Source organism: Amphiprion ocellaris, chromosome 13 (genome assembly GCF_022539595.1).
Source record: "Amphiprion ocellaris isolate individual 3 ecotype Okinawa chromosome 13, ASM2253959v1, whole genome shotgun sequence".
NCBI classification, from domain to species: Eukaryota; Metazoa; Chordata; class Actinopteri; family Pomacentridae; genus Amphiprion; species Amphiprion ocellaris.
This window is the reverse complement of record NC_072778.1, coordinates 35173954-35190919: the sequence shown is the minus strand read 5'-3', so window position 1 is coordinate 35190919 and position 16966 is coordinate 35173954. Positions and strand designations below refer to the sequence as shown.

General features: G+C 42.1%; 1 protein-coding gene across 5 annotated transcripts in view; it reads left to right on the top strand.

The window, feature by feature from the left end:
• Positions 1-16966, top strand: part of unc5a (unc-5 netrin receptor A) — a 140963-nt gene that overhangs the window by 85409 nt on the left and 38588 nt on the right. For 3 of the 5 annotated variants that reach the window (XM_055016837.1, XM_055016836.1, XM_055016838.1), the window contains exons 3-6: positions 6627-6770; positions 8403-8506; positions 9709-9889; positions 14180-14347. In XM_055016837.1, the coding sequence (XP_054872812.1) occupies positions 6627-6770; positions 8403-8506; positions 9709-9889; positions 14180-14347 (597 nt within the window). The remainder of the gene's footprint in view (positions 1-6626; positions 6771-8402; positions 8507-9708; positions 9890-14179; positions 14348-16966) is intronic. The other 2 variants (XM_055016839.1, XM_055016840.1) reach the window with 1 other exon arrangement.

The following is a 16966-nucleotide window of genomic DNA, read 5'->3' as shown; positions in this document are numbered from 1 at the left end:
ATGACTTTCATTAGTGTTTCTTCTGTCCTGCACCATTTACTCTTCCTGCTCTACCTGAGTCTCCTTGGAGTGGCATTGGGCTGAACCCAGCCGGAGTGATTGGAGCGCTACCTGCTCGCCTGTTTGTCAGCCATGAATAATCTGTAACGACATTCAGAGCATCAGCGGGGGCCTTGCAGCGTGCATTCATTGTGGAAAATGGACAGCTCAATCAAAAGAAGCTCTTGAAAAGCCGGTCATAACCGGAGGCAGAGCCTTGACCTAGAACACTGTCCCACTGACTCGAGTCGCAACCTCACACCAACATCCCTGAATGGAAGGTTCTGCTGTGCTACTCGTGAACTCGGCCGCTCCTCCTCTGTCGCCCCGCCCCCTTCTGCTGCCGTCTGTCCTGCTGTTTAATAGAGCCATGCTTCACTCAGAAGGCCACGTTATCCTTGTTAGGAGACAGACGCTTATGGCGCCACCTGCCATTCTCAGCTCTCCACGTCAGCCAGCGTGGGCCACCCATCACCACTCTGCTTTACATGGTAATGGAAGTTTGAAGAGTTGATGAAAAGGCAGTTATGTCCTTGGCTCTGTGACCCGGGGTTAACTTTGGATTATGTACACATGGAAATACTGCATAGGTGCCTGTGCCTTTGGACTGATTTTAACTCTGAGACTGTGTTTTTGATAACCTGGCTTGGTGTCTGGATTTTTCTTTTCATGTCGCAAAGCTAAATTGGTCTCCACGTCCTCGGCTCCCTGAAAGGAGGCTTTCGGACACTTGTGGTGTCGTTGATGACACTGATGCCATCTGGTACAAAGCAGAACCACAGGAGGAAATGAAACACTTTAGAGTATGCTTTTGACTGGTTGCCAGGATGTGCAGACAGTGCATTCTTAAAAGCGTTCATCTGTGATGTCTCCCCTCATCCATTGTGAACTCTCTCCCTTGAAATGGTGCATTCCCCTGATGTAGAGTCACCCAACCCTAATCCCTCTATATCCACTGATGAATCCCAGCCACACACAGTAGGGATGCCGCCTAATTGAATTTTCTTGGTCACAATGAACACGCGCTCGGGACCTGCAAGTTCCAGTCCTTGCCTTTGATAAGCAAATGACCCCTATGGAATTGAGGTCAGAGCCTGCGAAAACAAGAGTGAGGGAGAGAAAAATAAAGTCCTGCACTCAGACAAGCCCAATATCGACTCCCCCGGGATTGAGTCCGATGATGTTTACCCTGTGTGTGTTGAGCCCCTGTTGGCTCAGGGGGGAGATTCATCCAACCCACAACTCACACATCCAGAGAAAGATGTCTGCGCTCTCATAATATGACCTCTTCCCTTTTTGTTGCACATTTCAGTGGGCTGCGTGTGTAAATAATCTTGTCTTTGCCACAGATTAGAATAAAACACAAGTAAATGCATATGTGTCCTTTGTGCTTGTGTGTGCATGAGCCAGTGGATTCCAGTAATAGCTCGTATTGTACTCGATTGCCTCAAGACTTTGCAACAAGCTCCAGCATACAATAGTAAGGTCAGTTTATTCACGAACCCAACCACTCTGCATCTCCTCCAGTCTTCTTTATTCCTTCCGTTTCATTTTTTAAAACTCAGGAAGTCTTGAGGCAGAACAGGTTTTCTTTGGTTTCTCTGAGCCTGAGCCCACAGACTGCTGCTTTTGCAGATGCTCCTTTTTAGATACAAATTCTGCATTTTCTCTTTCCCTGCTTCACGCACAGATTGCTGATTGCCAATTGTGTGTGTGTTCAAATGATGTAAATCGCAGTACATCATGGGTGTAATTTTCATTAGGAATTTTGCTAATTTAAGAATCCAGGTTTTTTTTCCCTTTCACATATTTACTCTCTAAAATCTCTTTAAACTTTATCTAGTCTTCAGCTATTACTATTCACCTTGCATTGCACTGTCCTAATAAATCACCTAAAACTGGGTTTCCATGCAGCCTGTGTACACACACTACAGAAAAGGGCACTGCCACCCTCCATGCATAAAATACTTCAAGTAATACTTTAAATCATTAAACATTAATTCTACAAATGTTACTGTTCTGTTTTTCTTAATAGATGGTAGAATTAGGAATAAAAATGAGTATTTATCTTAAAATATCATATATTTTGGACTCAATTTGATATAGATCAAGTTTTTTTTAATTTTATTTATTTATTTATTTATTTATTACCAGGTGATGGTGTTTGTTGTACACTACCAGTCAAAAGTCTGGACACGCCTTCTCATTTAATGGTAGTCAGATGACTACCTCATGAAGCTCATCCAGAGAATGCCAAGAGTGTAGAAAGCAGTAACCAAAACTATTTTGAAGAATCTAAAATATAAAACATGTTTCACTTATTTCACAGTTTTTTACTACATAATTCCATATGTGTTCATTCATAGTTTTGATGCCGTCAGTGAGAATCTACAATGTAAATCGTCATGAAAATAAAGAAAAACCATTAAATAAGAATGTGTGTCCAAACTTTTAACTGGTAGCGTGTGCTAGAATATGTATTATGAGTGAAATAAACAATGAACATCATGACTGAGCCTTTCTACCTTCAAACTGCAGTGTACCAAAGACAGTCTCAAAAGTCTGGATCCAGACTTTCAGGGTTTCGTAGGTATCAAACCTAAAGATCCAATCCGATCCCAGTTCATCCTCTTGTCAACCTTTGCAACACCTGTCCGGACTCCGATTCACACCTGACCACACCCTCACCCCCCGTTCAGTCCTCCCACCTTCAGTCCCCTGCTTTGGACAGTTAAAGTCCCTGCTCATTCAAACAGCCAGCTCAGTTTGAAAGCTAAGGTAGTCACATAATTCTAGTGTTCTGGTAGTTTTGCTCTGTGCTGAATTCTCAGTAGTGGTGTTAATCCAATACCTTGGTTGTACCAAGTTTTGGGTCAGTCTTTGCTTAATTGTGCTAGTGTATAGGGTTTGGTTTGAGTTTACCTCTGGTCCTTTAAGGGGCTCTGTTCCATGCTAACGCGTTATATGCTACCATCCTGTTTCAGTGAGCATCCGTATGTTACGTCCTATTGTTGTTTTTGTATATTTGTAATAAAAAATGTAAAATCAACACCTGCCTGTCGCGTCTCTGTTGTCCTGCATCTAAGTCTCTGATTCGGCATCGTAACACAGGAACTTCACAGATCTGCATATTCTAAACAAAGCAATGATGTGGACTTTCATCTGAGGCATTTCAAGGCATGAAGGGATTATTTTCATGGTAAAAAAAACCTCTACGTGTATAATTCTGACACATAAATTGTTGCGGTTTAATCAGAGACTGGAGAGGGACTTAAACTAGGGTTGGTGTATTAGTAAAACCAGAAAAACCTGGAAGATGAAAATGGCACGGTGCAGAACTTTGACAGATGAGTTCGCCAAGATGAACTTCAGTATTTATTAACCTTTATTCGACGGGGAGTTTTGCATGTAAAGTGGTATTAAAAGGATCTGACTCCACTGCTATTGGCATTGGTGTTGCTATGCATGTTTTCCTCTGCCTCTCAGCCGCTCCATGCAATGTTACAAATGGGATGTGTACTTTCCAGAAATTATGGTTAAGCACAGCTCGCTGAGTTGCCCCATTGCACCGCAATAAAAATAAACTCACCAGGGTTCCAGTTATAAGCCCAGGATTCACATGGTGTCAATCACATAATCACCCTTTAAATTTTTCACAGTAATTTCACTGAGGTTTGGGATATGAGCTCATTTATAAATGGGCTGCAGATCAAACCGAAGGCTGAGGGAATCGTGTCATGTTTTAATTATCATTTAACAGGGATGGTAAGTGCACGCTCACTATCTTGCAGGAAAAGGAAGTGTACATTTCCTCTTGCTCTTTTTCATTCAAATACCTTGAAGGCAGCTGAGCATGCCATTATAAATCGATATTAATATAACTGAGTGAGAAGTGTGCCGGAGACAGGTAAGTTTTCAGACAGGTAGCTTTCAAAGAATCAATACTGTAGTTTCTTTATCAGTCACCTGTGAGTGATGTTCATAAAGTTTTGTTTCACTTACAGCTGTCCTAATGGTGCAGACTTTGGGAAACGTCTGTAAACAGCAGCCTGTCCGATCATTATTAACTGCTATAAAATTATAGCCGTATTTTGCTCACAAAGTGATGAGATTATTTTGTCCTACTTATTAATTGGAGTGAAATTGGACAGAGTGACTCACAGCAGTGTTACTGGAAGGTGTCAGACACAGAAAGCAGGTAATTATGAAGACAGGAAGAGATAAGGAAACAGAATGCAATTACCCTGGCAAGCCGAGCTTCAAATTGCTCTTCTTAGGATTTCTCACCTCAGGTTGCTATTGTTCATGCTTTGCATCTCCATACTGATCTTTATTCCTTTCACCCTCTAGCTCCGAGAAGAAGGAAGGTTTGCATTAATCAAATGAATTTTCTACTGTGAGTGGGGCCATACTGAGCACCCAACGCAGCTCAATGCCACATTTCAGATGTATGTATTCAGAAATATTTTTTTCCGAACTATGTTGCACATAAACTGCTGTGAGCTCCGTCTGTATCAGGGCCATCAGATATTTCCATTGTTCTCGGCTGCGAGGATTTTCTCAGAATTTAGTCTCATTTAACTTGCAGGTTTTGGGGCATGTTTCATATTGATTGCCTTAGTTTTCACCCTGCAACTGTTGCCATCTTGTATCCATATGCAATGTGCATTTCATAGATTTTATTCAGAACTAATACATAATAGCAAGTGCACACATATAGTGTAGAATGAGAAAAACGCACAAATTCTCCCTTCCAAATCCCTGCCAAGTTATATAAATTGCACATAACTGCATGTAGAAAAGTAAATAAACAAAAATGACTGTTACTCTCCTGCTTTGTTAGACTTCTGTCTGTGTTGTGGATGACTTTTTATTTAGAATATAGAAAATATAACTACAAGAATGTCCTTGGATGGCATCTATAGAAAGTTTGAATGGTCCTGTTGTCAGCACATAGTTTTCAGTCCCTAAGTTTTCAGGGGAATCTCTGCCATGTTGCTGATTTGAAGGAAAAAGGAGGATTTCTTCTGCTCCATTTGTTCATTCTCTGTAGTGCCCATTTTGTTACTTTAGCCATTTGTTTTAGCTTTTAGGTGCTCTCTCAGCCTGTGCCAAACACACTCAGCACAGACACACACACGCATCTATTAGAAGAGTTGGACTTCAGAAAGACAAAGAAAGAGATTAAATGAGGGTTTCACAAATCCAGTCGTGTGTTTGAAATGAATCAAACTTTTTTGGCAGATTTATTAGAGCCATTATTAAACATAGAAATATCACTTTTCCTTCTTTCTTTTCAAATTAGCTGCAAGTGAAGCACATACAAGAGCGTGTTGGTGAATTGTTTCACACAGCACAGTGTTGTTGATGCTCAGAGTGGCGCTTCAGGGCTGGAGTCACTGCGCATGTACTCACAATTACTGCGATCAAATACGGCAAAATCTGAAATTGTTTACAAAAAGAAATCAGCCTTTTGGGGTTGATGAATGCTCTGTATCCACACAAGTGCTTTAGATAAGCGCTGTATAGGTTTAATGGCGTGATAGGGGCACTTATTCAAGCTTCAGTCTGGAGCTGGAAATGATCATTGCAGACAGATCAAGTGTGTGAGGAGTGTGTCACAAAGTGCTTTTATGTAAATGTCAGTTGAAGAGTGGCTTTCCATTGAGATTTAAATATACTGCAGTGTATATGCTCCTGCTGTGAGTCTCCAAGATGTGTCCTCTGTGACTCTGAAATGAGCTGTGTTCATGTGAACACCTCTCTCCAAAAGACAACAAAGAGAAAAGATAAGACGAAGAGAGAGCTGGAAGCTTAAGAAAAACATGGCAATCTCTTTATCAGAGTAAAGACAAAGCAGGGCGCATGGTGGGGATCAAGGTCGCAGCGCAATGTAAAAAAATACCTCTGGATTACAAGTCCCAAATGTAAGGTCAAAGGAAAATGAAACGACAGATTGCTTCTCAAATATCAGAAAAAGGCTTGACTGTGACAACACTGTATTGTTTGGACGGTTTAGCAGAATGGATTTCATCCCAATTTTGCTTTGTTTAGAGAACTATTTTCTCTCTTATGGAAAAGTACTAAAGCTTTTTTTCCTCTTATATGTATACTGTTGTAAAAATGCTCCATAGATTATAAACTCTTACCCCCCTTTCTTGGATTTAATAATAGACACGCAGGTTATGCTGAGTGTTTTTGTATTTAGAGTGTTTGTTTTACGCTTCCTTGTTCCTTCCCAACTGTTGCTGTTTTAACGCCCTCCAAATTACACCGAGGATAGCTGTGAGGCTCTCTTCTCATTTTCCTCAGTTAACAAGCACTCTGTTTATATATGATTATGGTTCCCTGCTTGTTTATTCTCCATGACTTTTTTCTTTTTTTAAATTGCTTTGCCGGTTTGGTTCAAGGTACAAAATTGCACTTAAAGGTTTCAGTTCAGCTCATTTGTTTTTCTTCTGCTGAGAAACATTTACGGTCATTTAACTGTTTTTTTGCTGCCGTCAAACAAGCCGATGGGGATAAATTCATTCCTCCGCGTTCACCTTTTTGACTGTTGTTTCTTGCATTTTTTCTTTACTTTGCAGCGCTGCCAGTCATGCAGGTGACAATTGACATCACCAGACAGCAGGTGGAGAAGATCTTCGGTCTCGATGAGTACTGGTGTCAGTGCGTCGCCTGGAGCACCACCGGAACCCAGAAGAGCCAGAAAGCTTATATCAGGATCGCATGTGAGCGTACTATTAAAATGATCACTGTTATTAGAAATGCAAAGGCTGCCTAACAAGGGGCCTTACGTATTGCTTGTCAGTATGTAATAAGAGGATATTAGCATCATTATTTTCTCACTTTGGGTGGTTGGGGAGGGACTAACTTTCATTTAACAATTAGCCCAGAGAACATTATGATCTGTTGCACCACAGTGTTACAGTGATTACAATTTAGTTAAATCATCTTCCTGTGATTCTACTTATGGGGAGAAAATATCAGACTCTGGCAGGGAGAATGAGAAAGTAATGCATCTGCTTGAAGGCAGCCACAAAAAAAAGGAAAAGTGGAACACTAAATTTGAGTATTCATGAGCATATTTTTCACTAGATACAGTATATCAGCAATGATCCCTATGAAAGTAACTGGAATAAAAACAGATTTGAAATTTATTGCTGTGCAGCAATCATAAATCTGTCTGGGGAACAGAGACACATCCCTCGCTGCAGCCTCAAAAGCTTTATTAGAAGAAGCCATTTTACATCTGAGTATTTTAAAGCATTCTGCCTATTAATTCCCACATAAATATGTATTATTCCGGGCAGAGCCAAACGCAGCACTGTCTCCAAACCACAAGACGTTTTGAAAACACACATTCATTATCCATCCTTGTTTGAGAGCTCAACAAAGTCAGATAGATGAGATAAGGACACACATGGTTGAATAACGATGTACAGTCGCGATATTCACACGCACACACATATATGCTCACATACATTTGAGCCTTCCAAGACTGTTATATCTCAAGTCTCCTCCAGTCCCATTGTATCAGCTTTAATTAAATTGAATGTCGTGAAAGTCTCTCTGCTTGACTTAGCGTTTCTCTCAGTATGATTGGTCAGGACAAGCTCAACATCTGTTTAAAGGAATTCACCGGCGGCTCACAGCCGCACCCTCAGCCCCTCACAACACAATAACACATTGCTTCACTCTGAGTTAAAACCCGGGGTGAACACATCAAATTTGTGCCAACCCGCCAGCTATCATCGTCCTGTCAGGTCTATCTGATGCAAACAGAGCTGCATTTATTTTCCCCACAAGAAGTAAGCATTGCCAGTTTTACCTGTGTAATTTTCCATCCCTGCTTACAGACAAATATATAGCAGGACTTGGTGCAACCCTAGGAGTGTTCAATGAGACGTAATGTGAAGCCCCATGCAGGCAGCCAGGCTTGCAGGAGCTCTTGTCCAGGCGCCTCAGGGCTTTGTTTTCGTGTGGCTGCTCCAAGCCGTCATACAGATGGAAGCTGGGGGCTGGCGAATGCTGGATAGAGGAGAGTGGGTGGGAGTGAGGGGTAATGCAATTGCTTTTGCTTGATGCCGGGCCCCTCTGGCAGCAGACAAGCATCCCTGAACCAGCCAGGCAGCCTGTAATAAGCAACATGGTTGGTGCCACCGATCCCAGTGTGGCTTAGGGGCCAACTAGTGTGCGACATGTTCAGTGAGGCCTGTGGTGGTCATGTCAACAGTGGAAGATTTGAAAAACATCACCAGGCCTAGTTTTCTAGATGAAAGTATATTTTTCAAATCTCACAAGCTCTCGCAAATACCCTAATTGGTTGTGTTTCTCCCCCATCCTTTTGTTTTTTCAACAAGACCTGAGAAAGAACTTCGAGGAGGAGCCGCAGGGTAAAGAGGTGGCATTGGACCAGGAGGTGTTACTGCGTTGCCATCCCCCGGAGGGAGTGCCACAAGCCGAGGTGAGACACGGGTACAGAAGATATTTTTAGGCCCACATCTAGCATCCGTTTACCCTTTCCTCTCCACGAGGACAAAAAGTAAAAAGTGGCTCAGGATCAGCTCCCTGGTTTCTCTCCCCGCCCCACCGGGGAACAGAAAACCCAGTACGGATAAATTACACCTCTAATTATTCCCCATTATTGATTTATTATCTCTCTTACATCTCTGAGAAGCCGTATATCACATCATCTCGTCACATCACTCAGGATAGGCTTGGAGGCTTCACTCCCCGTTTGGCATCTCTAAAGGCCTATCCATAATTAATGGTTCTATTTGCCTCACTCTTTCCCTATCTCATTCTGTATCTCTCAGCCGTCTCTCCATGCACTGTATCTCTCTTACACTCTTGTCCTGCTCGACTCTCCCCATCGCTCTCTATTTCCGCGTCTCTCGGCGATGTGTGTCTGTGTTTCGAGGACCAGACCGTGGCCAGCTGTTTCACCTCGTGTGCTAGATCCTCCCAGTCCCAGATAGGCACTAACTGTTCTAATAACAACACAAGAGGAGCTTAGGCCAGCCACTCAGACAGCCCAGAGACCAGAAACTGCCGACTGGCCAATCACAGCACAACTGTGTAGGGACAGTTGGTAGAGAAATGGGAAGGAAGGTGCCAACCGCAGTTCAACAGAAAAGAACATCAGAGCAGAAGTCACCACGGGGAGAAAACAGGGATAGCGCACAAGAGGAAGAAAAGCCCAATTATATGCGGTATCGCAACTGGCAGTAATACCAACAACAATGCTGCTATGCCGTTGCTTCTCTCAAGACAGCACAAGGTCAAGTGAGAGCAAGAAAACAAGCAAGCCAATCTGAGAGTACACCAAAAAAGGAATAACGTCAGTTTTGGCTTTTTGCAAGAGAGGGCACAAAAACTACACAAAGCATGACCAGTTTTGCTCACAGACCACCAACAGCTACAGAGATATCCAACAGTTACACAATAAAAGCAGCACTCTCCCCACACAAAAATGAACCAATATTAAAATCAGTAGGGTGTGTAAATAAATTAATTCTATCTCAGTACCATACCAAGCTATGTCTGTTCCTCCATTTGTCTGTTTGATTGCATCAGAGAAAGCTCTCATCCACATAACGTCGGGCCGCTGTAGAGCCGTTTTCTATTGAGTTGCAGTGAATTTTGACCGCTGAAATGTATTTTCAGGTGGAGTGGCAGAGAAATGAGGATGTGATCGACCCAGCAAGTGACCCCAATTTTTTCATCACGACTGACCATAATCTCGTCATCAAAAACGCCCGGCTGGCGGACACAGGCAACTACACGTGCGTGGCCAAAAACATTGTTGCTCGTCGCAAAAGCACCTCTGCCACAGTCCTAGTCTATGGTAGGTAATAACTTCTTTCAACTGATGTCAACACTGTGTACATGGAGGCTAATGGCAGGTGACTGAGCTTCAAAAGATTCAAACAGCTCAGTTCAATGCTTGTGTGTTGCTTCTGTTATCCCACATTTCAGCATTAACCCGTGCACGCTCTCTTGCATGGAAGATACGTGGGTGCACGTCTTCTGTGAGACGGTCCTACTGTTACGCTCAGATTTTACAATGAAGTTTCATTAATAACAATGTGACATATGGTAACAACTTGCATACGTCAGCTTTGTTTTTCATCAAGCAATGAATTACACGTGTAAATAACTCCTTAAAGAGTTAGTAGTAGTATCTGCACATTAATTAGCACAACTTAAAATGTTACTGGCAACCGTTCCGCCAAAGCTGGCAGTCTCTGATGTCGGTGCTGCCATCTTCCCCCTCTTCTGTAGTGAATCCAGTATGAGAAGAAAAATTGAATTAACAGCAAACTGTAAATAATAACTTGGCTTGATAAGCAGACTGACCTTTATTAAAATGCAGAGAAACAGCATATTTTCTATCACAGAGGGTTCCATGGGTACTGGCACTACAGAAGTTTTGCATACATTACAGCCTGGCTTAATTCTCATCTGCATGCAAACAGGAGATGGAAATCACATGGGAATGATTCATGAAAACAACTTTGTGAGTAAGAAATGTGTGTTTGACACAGGGTCTGTTTTTGTTGAGGTTGATAGAAAAAGAATTTGCTATGATGTGCCATAAAGGCAGAACAACAGTTCTTGATTGTTTTTTGATGCATCAGTCATGAAACACAATATATGCCACAAATACAGTGTCTATAAAAAGTATTAATCGCCATTAGAAGTTTTCTTCTTTTTTGCTTTTAAACATTGAATCCTGGTCAGTTGAATTTGGCTTTTTTGAAAGAATTTACCAAAAAACTATTTCATGTCAAATTGAAAACTAATTTCTACAAAGAAATGTCAATTAATTGTGCAGCAAATGTGACAAAGATGACTGTAGTGTAAAAACACCTGAATGTGGAGGGTCCAGTCGCTGGTGAATCTGTTCTCTTGGCTATAAGTACACCATGAGGACAAAAGAATGCTGCAGGCAACTCTGTGAAAAGGTTAGTGGAAAGCATAAGTCAGGGGATGGATGAAAGAAAAAAGTCACTTAATATCCCTTTGAAGTACAGTCAAATCCATCATTAAGAAATGGAAGAAATATGCCACATGCATAAATCTGCCTACAGCAGGCCGTCCGTCATCACATATGCACCATTCTCACTGTGAAGCATGGTGGTGGCAGCATCATGACTTGGAGATACTTCACAGCAGCAAATGTGGAGTAAAATAAATGCAATAATGGCATGGGAAAATCCTGGAGGACAGCAAGACACTGCAGTGTGGGAGCAGATTTGTTTTTCGCTGAGACAGTGACCTGAAACAAGCAACCAAAGTCCCAAAGAAATGGTTGTACGGTAACAAGGTGGAGGTTTTGGAGTGGCCGAGTAAAAGCCAAGACCTCAGTCCAACTGAGACCTTGTTGCTGGACTTGAAAAGAGCTGTTCACTCATAATCTTCATACAACTTTGACGGAGCTTGAGGGGTTTTGCTAAGAAGAATGGGGGTAAGATCACAGTATCCAGATTTGCATGGGGGACTGAGATCTGTCCATCCACACAGGCTCAATGCTATAATTATGACCAAATGTGCATCTACTAAATACTGACTTCAAGGGGATGAAAACTTATGCACTCACTTATTTTACATTTTATATCTTTAACTGAGATTACTGTTTTCACATTGACATGAAAGAATCAGTTTTTGTAAATTCTTGTCAAAAAAGACAAATTATATTGATGACAACTGAATATTGAAAAGTGATCAAAGGGGAAAGCTTCCCAGTAAGGTAAATCCTTTTAATAGGCACTTTTTATGGCACTATGTGACACCCAGTTAAGCGTCAGTGAGAATTTATTATTTTAACTAATATTATTTATTCAGTTTGAATGTATGTCAAATATGCAAGTTTTATACAACACTCAAAAATAAACAATAAATAAATTAGGTGACTAAATAAAGAAAATAAAATTGAGACAGCTGCTGATGGACTATAAGTCGTGCTAAGAAACAATCATATATTTTTGCTGTCTAGACTCCAAATATATAATTGCTGTGTGCTGTGCACGTCCATCTCACTCATAATATATGAAAAAAATTACATTTGTATTAAAGAGAAACATCCAAGGGCCTTGAAAAGATGTGAGGACTATTTATAGACTTCCTGAAGACGTGAATTATTTGAATTAAATGCAATATCACACATCCAGTTATCATCTTCAGGTGGCGCTACTTGAAAATTAATTACTACTTAAGATCGCAGTTACTCTGCCTTTTCTGCCAACAAAAGCAGCACCAGATTTTTGATTGGAAAAGGATGAATATAGAAAGTGTGATTGTGGTGTGGTGTAGTATTTGAGCCTTTATGTACCAGTCATATACATGTTGGTAGATGAACTAGAGCAGGAACACTGCATGTCTTACTTGGGTTGACTTCACTTAATAAATGCCAGTTATCAACTCAGTATTCAACAATAGTAATGTACTAGACAGCAACAGAGATTATTGTATTTCGGTTCTATGATGAAACACTTCAGCTGATTTCCTCTGATTGCTAACTTTTTAATTCAACATATTGGGCAGAGCCTGAAGGGGCTCCTCATGTTCTGCTCTGTATGGCTATAAATGCAGTTGAAAATGGAGTTGTGTGTTTCCACTGTGACTGGTGTCAAATAAAATGTGTTAGTTTGGAGCATGCAGTCTAAACCGACATTATCATACACTCCTCCCATCGTGGGACGTTAGAAATAGAAAAAAAAGCTGTTGATTAGAATTGGTTTGCTTTTTGCTAAATGACTTGATAGAGCTTAACTGACGATGCAAGAGCATTCACGTTCATATTGTTTGTCTTTCTTATATTGTCAAGCAAAAACACTGTGAGCAAATGCCAAGGTATTTGCATGTGCAGTTTTATTTCTTCCCATCATGCTATGTGCTCGATAAGATGACACCAGTGCAGTATTGATTGAGGCCAAATCACAGTGGAGGATGTTTTGTTGGCTTATGTTGCTGTAACTTAGAGCAGAAAAGAAAAATTCAGTTAGCTGAGAGCATCACAGGCTGCCATGCTAGTTAATCTAGCTAGCTGTAGCGAGCCATAATAACCGCTACTTGTCAAAGGGGGTTCAACAGGGGGCCAGAGATGCATTTTAACAAGGCCTGGCTGGTGACTGCACTCTGTGCTAAGAGGTAATCAGGGGCCGAGTTGCCTGGCAATTTACCTCGCTGTGGCGGGCAATCAATCGCATAGAGGGGGCAAGGAAATGATTCAACCATGACAAGCACAGGAGAGAGTTAGGAGGAAATTAGGAAGGGAGTATGTACAGAGACGCAACGACGGCGCTGTTAAAGTCAATAAATCAGGAATCTGTACCTTGTAAACTGAGGGAAACTCGGTAGGTAGAGGAACCAAAGCAGCATGATTTAATATAATCACATGCCGTGATTGAGAGATAAAGCAGCATTTCTGGTTTTGAGCATAAGTGGTCAACAGGTGGATGCAATAATAGAAACTCAGCATTCAGAGTTCTGAACAGCTTGAACTTCAGTATGTCAGAGCAATCAAATGTACTGCAGTGTTCTCTATAATTTACATAGTCTTTGAGTTTGAAGAATTATATTCTTGGTGTGAAATCAGTGGTGGATGTGTGACGAGGACAGTTGGAATCTAACAGCCATGCATTTTTTAGCAGTGTGTTGGTAATTTCAAGGACTACGGGTTGTTTTGCATGTACAATGTGGCTTTAAACAGCATGGCTTCACAGTGATTGCCTTGGTAGAATGTGGAAGGGATTTTTGAAAGTTACTTCGTAGCAATCGTGTCTTTCTTAGAGAAAGGTGAAAGATGGCAAGTGGTCATGTTTTTTTTCTGCTCCAGGTCGAAGCCATTTTGTTTTTCGCTGCAGTTGGCCGTAATTTCCAACTCAGATGCAGGAAGTAGCCCCGCATTGCTCTTCCATTTGTTCACCTTGCAGGGTGGAAACCAAAGAGTGTAAAAAGCAGTCATGATTATTCTGCCGCAGCGCACCTCTTTTCCTTATTGCATGTCGGGTAATCCTGGCTGCTCTGTCCCTCCATCCATCCATCCATCCCTCCCTCCCTCCAACCTTCCCCCACCTTTACCTCACCCTCTCCATCCTCCCCCCTCCCTCCCTCCTTGGCGCTGGTCTGACAGTCAACGGCGGCTGGTCCACGTGGACCACCTGGTCGTCCTGCAGTGCCGTGTGTGGGCGTGGCTGGCAGAAGAGGAGTCGGAGCTGCACCAACCCCACGCCACTGAATGGAGGCACATCCTGTGAGGGGCAGAACGTCCAGAAAAGTGCCTGTGTGGCCACCTGTCCAGGTAACTCCCAGGCAACCCCGTTTTGTCCTGTGGCGCTTGGCTTCCTGTGGCTTCCTTTTTGCACTTTTTTTGGCATCTAGAAGTCATCAGTTCATCTTTATTTTGGCTGCTCTTTTTCTACCAGCACATCCAAGTCTTCTCTTAGATGTCAGGCTTCTGTTGCTTCTTGCAATTAGACTGCTTAGACAGCAATGCCAGAGCCTATTAGTCTTCACAGTAAGGCCTCATCCTGAAAGAGATTTATTGTTGTCGCCCTGTGTTCACATATCACTTGATCTTCTGCACTGTACGCAGACCTTACTTTTATTTCAGAGGCATGTCTGCTTGAAGAGACATGGGCTCCAGTCATGGTATTGTGTCACATCAGCTAGTGCATTTGTTATTGTTTGCTGCTCAAGCTATGTAGTAAATACAGGCAATAAAACGCTGAATTATGGCGGCTCTTGTGCCATGTTTACGTGCGAGGAGTGGAGGGCATTTCATTTGCTTGGCCATTCTCCCTTGCCAGAGTGTCGGAGAGGCAGAGAGTGTCCTGCCTGATGGTGAGCAACACATATTGATCTCTGGTAGCCTGAGATGGAAGTCAAGCTGCTTCATTTGCAGTCCCACATTAGCCCCCTGACAGAGGGAGAGATAGCGAGGGAGAGAGCAGGGAAGGAAAACGGAGGTGTAAGGTGGAAGCTGGGCTAGAGACAGATGGAATCAGATACAGTGTAAGGAAGACGGGAACAAAGCCCGGAGTGAGAGCGAAAAGAGGGAAAACTGAGAAAGAAGCAGAGAAAGCCTGAGTGTGTACAAGAGGAGGCTGTTTGGCTGCCAGCAGATCAGTGTACGGACATATAGTTGGTGCGCTGCAGCCGTGCTGACCGCAGGAGAAATCTCCCACGCTCGGTAAATAGCAGGGAGGGAAATACAACACCCCTGGCAGTGGCAGCTTCTCCCTGCCTAAAACAGAGGTTATCTTCCTCAGTGAATCAGGGTGTTGTATTACACATCTCCCATGTAAAGACATCACTAGATGTCAAGCGTGAGTGTAAGTAACATGGCCCGCTGGAATACAGCAGGAGGAGGAAGACAAAGGAAACACAAATGCATGACGTGCCGTCACGATCTGGATGGATTTGGAATTATTGGAGTTGGAGCAATGAGTAATGGAATTAGACTGGTGCCCAGGGATGCTTGACATTCCTCCACAGCAAAGCAGGATACTGACCTCCATGAGCTTAAAGAGATTAATGTCAGTCCAAGCTGCTATTGTTAGACCACCCCCCTCCCTGCTCTATCTTTCACTCGCTCCACAAGGAGAAAGTGTGTAATTTCAACCATTAGGGTGCTGTGACAAAAATTGTATTGTGCCCTGTGAACACAGTTTACAGAGAGTTTGGGGGAGAAAGAACTCAATTTTTGTGTCTTGATGAGAGATGCTAGAGCAGCGTGACCTCGCTTACACCTCTATCAGTCCTGATGTTTGGCAGCAGAAGGTAGTCTCTGCCTCCTTTTCTTGCTTGTTACCTGTCTGAGAACGGGGACATCAGTGGCTGGGACAACCCCAGCTGTCTGAACCCGGAGAGGGTTCCCCTCAAGGCCAGAGTCCACCACACCAGGGCCTGTGGATGATGAGCTGTTGTTTCCAATCAAAAGCGGCACCGAGGCTGTTGTGTACTCACAGACACATCTCTGAAGTCCCCCCAAGATGAACTGACAGTTCTCATCATTTTGTCATTCAGCACACACACAGTCCACCAGTGAAAACTTCTAAATACATAAGAATCCTCAGTTTGATGCATCTAATACGTGTTTAACCCTCTGAACCCCAAGTACCTTTTTGCTTCTGTCCCACTTTTACTCTCTGAACTCATTTTTCACTGCAATATCAAGTTTGGCACCCTAATAGAAACAGCACAACCATAGCTAGAAGTAGACAGAACTACAAAAAAATGTCTTCTGTGCTGGATGACACAGGTGTAATACCATAAATCACAAGAAAACAAGTTTAGTTTCTGATCATTTATTTTACAGAAACTAGAAAACTTTTGAATCAGCATGTACAGCATACAGGTGTTACTAGTACTGACAAAGATGATTCTATATACCACAGATATTTTACTATTTTAAATTTACCTCATTTTTTATTTGTTGCTATACTTCCAGATGTGCTCTGTGTAAACACAGCTGCAGTGCAACCCAATTTAGCTAAAAAGTTCCCTTAGTTTTTGTCACATGGCTGTTGATTGCAGTTGACCGTCATGACATCCTACATGTACTAATGAGCATCTGATTACTGCAAACAGCTAATATTTGGCAAATTTTTGTATCAAACATGTAGAATAAAGTGATTTTAATGAAATTTGAATCTTATATTGGATTTTTTTTTTCAGTAGAACAGTACAACATGGATGAGTAATTTAAGGACTGTTGGAAAGTTGAAAATTAGTTCAGTATATGTAGCTTCTGCTGATGATAAATGTTGAATATTTTGTCAATTATTATTGTTATCATTATTATTATTTTTAGATAATATGTCTTTTAAACCTGCCGGCAGGTTTTGGTGTCCACAGAATTCACACGTACATGATTTGCCGGCCTGAATCCATGATTATTTTTATTTTTTTATTTATT